The sequence below is a fragment of the Emys orbicularis genome, chromosome 4 (assembly GCF_028017835.1).
Source record: "Emys orbicularis isolate rEmyOrb1 chromosome 4, rEmyOrb1.hap1, whole genome shotgun sequence".
In the NCBI taxonomy this organism is placed as follows: domain Eukaryota; kingdom Metazoa; phylum Chordata; order Testudines; family Emydidae; genus Emys; species Emys orbicularis.
This window is the reverse complement of record NC_088686.1, coordinates 45,239,820-45,245,819: the sequence shown is the minus strand read 5'-3', so window position 1 is coordinate 45,245,819 and position 6,000 is coordinate 45,239,820. Positions and strand designations below refer to the sequence as shown.

Genomic DNA, 6,000 nt, shown 5'->3' with positions numbered 1-6,000 from the left:
ACCCAGCAGCAGCAGCAGCAGCTCATACTGTTTCTCCTCCGGGGAGGGAAGGGGGAAGAGAGGCCAGGGTGGTTGGGGGGGGCACAAAGGGGACATTGGTTGGGGAACATGGAAACCTTGAACAGGGGAGGCATCTTGGAGGGGGACTTGGGGAGCTTGGGAGAGCTGGGGAAATGGGTGCGACAGAGAGGAGCTTGGAGAGGGGTACCATGGGGGCAAGGGGGCAGCAGGTACAGGGAGAGACATGGAGATGTTGGGTCTGATCTTTGGAGAGGGAGGGAATGAGGAATTGGGGGACAGGTTTAGGGGGGCTGGGGAGTGGTGACATGTTCCAAGCAGGGCCGCCCAGAGGATTCAGGGGGCCTGGGGCAAAGCAATTTCGGGGGGAACAGTGAGGAAGAGGTGATCTGAGGGCTACAGATACAAGAGGGAATTTGCTTGGGGGGGTTGGTACAAGGTAGACTTTGTGGAGCTGATGAGGGAGGCACTGGGAACAGAGGGATCTTGTGGAGCGAGGGAAGGGCACCGATACAGAGAGGAGTGTTGGGAAGGGGAGATGTGAGGAACCAGTACAGGTTGTGCCATGAGGTGGGGGGACTGGTACTGGAGGGAACAAATACAAGTGAGGGCCCTTGGGGAGATGGAACATGGGAGAAGCAAAGGGGATTGGGGGAAGGGAAGAAAGAAAGTATGGGAGAAACTTGCTGTGGTGGAGATGAAGAGAGAAGAGAAGGAGGGAGAGTAGAGGGGAGACTTGGGGGAAGGAAGGTCTGAGAGTAAGGGAAGGATGTGAGCTTGGTAAGTGAAGGGATCTGTAGTGCAAGATTCTAAAGATAGCAGGGAAAGTGGGGCAGAAACTGGGTGGGAGAGGCTTGAAACGGGAAGGTGGGAAGGGGTAGGCAGAGACATGGGGCACTTGGAGAGGGATGTTTGGGAGAAACAAAGCAAAGGGGGTGAAGACAAGGATAACTGAAGGGATGAAAAGGGGATCTGAAGAGGCAGAGGAAAGACAGAGGATGTGGGAATTTGACAGGTAAAGGGAGAATATTATGGATTGAAAGATAAATGGGATGGGGTGGGGCAAAGTAAGGAGGACATCATGGATGTAAATTTCTAAGAAACCTTGGTGGCAGAGGGGTGTTGAGGAAGGCAGAGACTTTGGAATTCTTGAGGCACAAATACAAGAAGCATATCTGAAGAGGTTATATGCCAAGAACTTTTGAGGTTCAGATGTGGTATAATCAAGGTCTTAAAGTTTGAGACACACTGGGATTAATTATTACATGATTATAATTTATCCCCGTATGTTCTGGCAAATACATGAACCCTGAGAGAGAAACATGAATAATTTGTTTTCTTTAGGAATTAAGACTTTAATGGCTAATTGGGATATATAGAGTATTCAAGCTTTACAGGCTATGTTAAAATTCAATTTTTTATTGTTCAGTACAAATAAAATGGCTACTTTAAAATTCCCATGTATATCATTAGGTACCAACAGCTACCTTGTATTGCATTTTTCCTTCCTCTTAGATTTTCACAGTAAAAGATGCAAATTGCATATGTTGCTGCATACAAAGGATGACTGAGTCAACCTTTATAAAAGCTGGGATTTACAAACATAATTATATTGAAAAAAATTCCAGTGGAATATAGAAATTAAGTTACAGAAATAATGAAATAAATAAAAGTACAATGCCACGTAGCTAGGATATGGCTTATCAATGTTTTCTGCAGCCTCTGTGTTTCAGTGTGTAATACCTACACGTGGTATTACAGGCCCACAATATGGTCATTTTTTTAAAAAGGTGTACTTTGCCTTTTATAAAAAAATAAGTAATGTATATATTAGACTTCCTAATATAACATTTCTTTGTATTGGAATTTTAAAAACACATAGTGTCAATTAATTTATATTTACAAAAGAAAGGAAACATGATGTGCCATGAAATGAGAAACTTTGTTGTTAGTCGTTAATCCACCTCTTGCCCCCCCTCCCTTGACTGCAGAAATGTCAAAACAGGACCTCTGTCCATTTGGAAACATACCAGTGCAGGATGTCTCTCTGACTGGATCAGGAACTTTCCTTAAGAAACTAGGGATACTTTTATGCTCATAGTTTTTATAGAAATGTTTGTTATGTGATTACAATATTTGATTCACAAATGGAAACATCCAAAACAAAGGAAGGGGTAAGTTTCTGTATAAGTAGATAAAGTCTAGCTAAGAAGAGATTGGTTCTGTGTCCACTGAATACTACAGGGTACATGTCAAAATGGAATGATTGTGAGATTGCCATGGGAATACTTCTAAACTTGTACTTTTGTGTGATGATCTCTCCTTTGTTTCTTTAATTACTTTCTATCTTGTTTTTATTCTGAATTGTATCTCTTTAAATGTTTGAAAGGTGAGTGGACTATATTAGTTTGTGAGGAAAGGATTCTGTTTACATTGTAAGTTATAAATACCAAGCCAACTGTATTCAAACATTTCCACCTGAAACAGCAGTTTCCAACAATCTCTGGAGTTAAGTGTAGAATTTCTAACATCTGTCTATGAAGGGCTCTTCGCACTAGCTTGAGATTTGAACAGTCCAGAGTCAGCATTTGGTAGAGTTTAGCTCCATTAGGGTATGATAAGTGTTTGAAGATGTGCAGTAACTCTGCTGGAAAGGAAATATTTTCAGAATGGGGTGTTCAAATTGGGTCCCTCCATTTCTCCTTTACTTTTTTTCTTAATCCTCACACCCTATTTGCTTAGTTTAATTGTTGCCCCCCCCCACCTCCTGATTTTTTTCCCCTTTCTTTTCTGCTTCCTGTATATATAGTTGTAGTAGGCATTGGGAGAGAATATTCTCCCCAAACTCTCACTGGCTGACACAAGGGTTCATTTCCTGAAGTTCAGCAGGCAAGATGGGTAACAACAGCTTGGATAAAGCAGGGCCTAGACCTTGTTTTGCTTGTGAGGGAATACATTTGTGTGTGTGAAATGTTTAAACGACCAAATTTTAGGGTAGGCTAGTAGTCTAGTTAACAGCACATTGTGCCTCTAAACAGAGGACTAGAGGGTCCTGTGGGACCTTTAAGACTAACAGAAGTATTGGGAACATACTCCCAATGTTAGTCTTAAAGGTGCCACAGGACCCTCTGTTGCTTTTTACAGATTCAGACTAACAGGGCTACCCCTCTGATACTAAACAGAGGACTGGAGCTCAAGTTCCTACCTTCTCAGGCTAGGAGCGCGGGGAGTGGGGTGAAGTGCCTTTCAGTGCTCTCCAATGATTTATTTTAGAAGAGGCTAAATATTAGTTTGATAGGCTCTAAAGAGTACTGCATGTAGCCTTCCTAAGTTGGCCACTGGGATGTGGGGTTATTGAAGATATTAGTGGGGAGAAAAAAGGACAGAGGGTAAGACCCCCAAAAGCCTGATAAATATATAAATCTAACCCCCTTAGTCCCTGGAAGGAATTTGTTATAGAACAAACTGCAAGTAACTGACATGGGCATCTTGTGAATGACTTAGTGAGTCACAAGGCACGGTCGCAATGGGCCCCCATGACTTGGAGCGAAGACTTGTTACAGGTTGCTTGTGTTTCCCTGGACCTGCCCAGCACAATCCTGCTAACATGACTTGTGCTACTCCAGGGCTGCCAGTGTCTTGCCCGGCCCCAAACGGGGGCACACGTTGGCATCTCCTCAGGAGCCTGCCCCCAGTGTTCCTAAAATGGAGGATAGACACCTCTCGTCTGACGTTCAGAGGGGGGTGGCCCCTGGAGTCTGCAAGTCCCGACGTGCGGGGTGTCCTTGTGACCGTGCCCTGTCCCCCGGTGCGCACAATGGGCGGGGGGTGCGGGGCGCCGGCCGGCTAATGCGGAGCACGCGGGGTTCAGCTGCAACCTCTGCGGCCCACCCCCCTTGTGTCACCCAGTGGTGCCGCCGTCCCCTTCTTTCCCGTGCGTTCTTCTGGTCTAGCCGTGCATCCCCGCTGTCCCCCCGGAATGGTGCCGCCTGGCTCCGCCTGTGTTTTTGGGACAGTGGTGCAGTCCCACCTGCTGAGTTCCCACCAGTGGCAGTGGCAGTCGCCTCCCCGCCCCACCCCCATCCGAGGCAGCTGTGGTCTCGCCCCGCTCCCCTCTCCGGGGCGGTGGTACGGCCCGCTTGGTTGTCAGGCTGGCGCCGGCAGGAAGCTGCGTGGGCGCTGCTGGGGTTGTTGCCGGTGATGGGCCGTGAGCGCCGGTTGCCCCCTCGCCGCTACCTTCTGCCGCAGTAAGATGGCCGCCGGGGAGAGACGGCAGGAGGCTCCGGAGGCTGCAGCCGCGGGCCTGTGGCCCGGCTTCCGAGAGACAGCGCAGCGCTTCTGCGGGCTGGCCCTGGAGCGAGCGCGGAGCGTGAGTGCGGGGTGGCGTCAGCAGCGAGCTCCCCGGCCCGGGGGGCTGGGGCTCTGTCCGGGGCAGGGGAAAGCCGGGACTGCCCGTCTTGTGGGGCTGGGACCCCGGGGAATCCAGGGACGGTGCTGCTTTGCGGCCTGGTTCTCCTGGACCCTTCAATTGTGAAACTTCCCCAGGTTGCACTAAAAGCCGCCCAGGCAAGTCGGCCTTGGGGTTTCTGCTCTCCACAGACACTGGGGTGTGTGATTTGTGACTAGCTGGAGATCTCTGAGGGTGGGAGGATTTTCGTAACACGAAAGCTGTTTCACTGCGATAAGCAACGTTACTCTGCGCTTCAGTGACCCACTCACCAGAGCCTGCATTTTGTTACACGAAGCTAATCTGCTGCGAAACTGGTCATCTGATATCTTACATTTTGCTAGAAAAGTCAGGTGTCTGGGTTAGGCCCAATTCGGCACTCTTGCAGGACCCGGGATCATGACAATGTTTAGGGAAAATCAAGATGAGACGGGCACAATAATGGAATGGAAATATAGTGAGGTTTGGTTGAGAGGAGGCATAGGACTTGTTAATTTCAAAGCATTTGTAATGTCTGTGAAACTTAGGAAATATAGTCTCAAATATGGAAGGAAAACATGCTTATATTGTCCTTTTAATAGTATCAAAGGAGGCCTAATGATGCTCTTTCCAAGTGCAGACTGAGCACCTTCCCTTGAAAGTCTCAAAGCTTAAGACTTTTCTGCTTAGTGAATAAAATATTATACACTAATAGTTGTATATGGAAAGGTGAGCTGCATTAAGCAGGTTGTTTTTTGTTTAGAAAATAATGTATACATATCTATTTACAAATAATGTAGACCACAGATTATGCAAATCACGATCCTTTATGTGGTAAACTACACTAACCATTACTTTTATTTTATAAAACATACTTATGCTCTGTTTTAGTCTATCAGAGAAATTATTTGCATCTCTTTAACTGTCACTTATAAATTGTCCACCAACTATGTTGTAAACGTTTTTTATTTTAATGCTGACACTTACTTTTACATATAAACTATCTTAAGCAGGACCCTTCCCTAAACAACAAGTTCAGAAGGAAAACTTAAAAAGCTGTGTCTGTTCTGGTTCAACACACCATATGTGTCTTCAGTTATATTATACACTGATTGCTAAATAAACAAAAGATTTAAAAACCAAATAAAAGGCTTCTGACAACATTTGCTACTTCTCAGGGTTTTGAAAAAGTAAATATACGAAGTCTTATAGTCTCACAGTTGACTCAGTAAACAATAAGTAATATCTGCATTTGTCAAAAATAACAGGTAATCTGTCCCTTTTTTTTAACCACTCAGACTTTGCTGCTTGATTTATTTATTTATTTATTTATTTATTTATTTATTTATTTTGAAGGTTGTGGCAGCGTTGCCTGACGATATGAGACCTGGTCCTGATCTTTATGGTTTCCCATGGGAAATAGTGATTTGTGCTGCAGTTGTTGGAGTTTTTGCAGTCTTACTGTTTCTGTGTAGAAGTTATCAATCCGTAAGTATCCAAAATGACGTACAGAGTTATGTAGATGGTTTGCATTAAAAAAAAAAAATGGTTAAAAT

At 45.4% G+C, this 6,000-nt stretch overlaps 1 protein-coding gene across 1 annotated transcript in view; it reads left to right on the top strand.

Annotated features, from left to right (window-relative positions):
- Positions 1-2,050: 2,050 nt before the first annotated feature.
- The window catches only part of MIA2 (MIA SH3 domain ER export factor 2), a 41,237-nt gene continuing 37,287 nt past the window's right edge, over positions 2,051-6,000 (top strand). The window contains exons 1-2 of the mRNA XM_065404422.1: positions 2,051-2,192; positions 5,801-5,932. Coding sequence (XP_065260494.1) covers positions 2,166-2,192; positions 5,801-5,932 — 159 coding nt within the window. The 5' untranslated portion in view covers positions 2,051-2,165. The remainder of the gene's footprint in view (positions 2,193-5,800; positions 5,933-6,000) is intronic.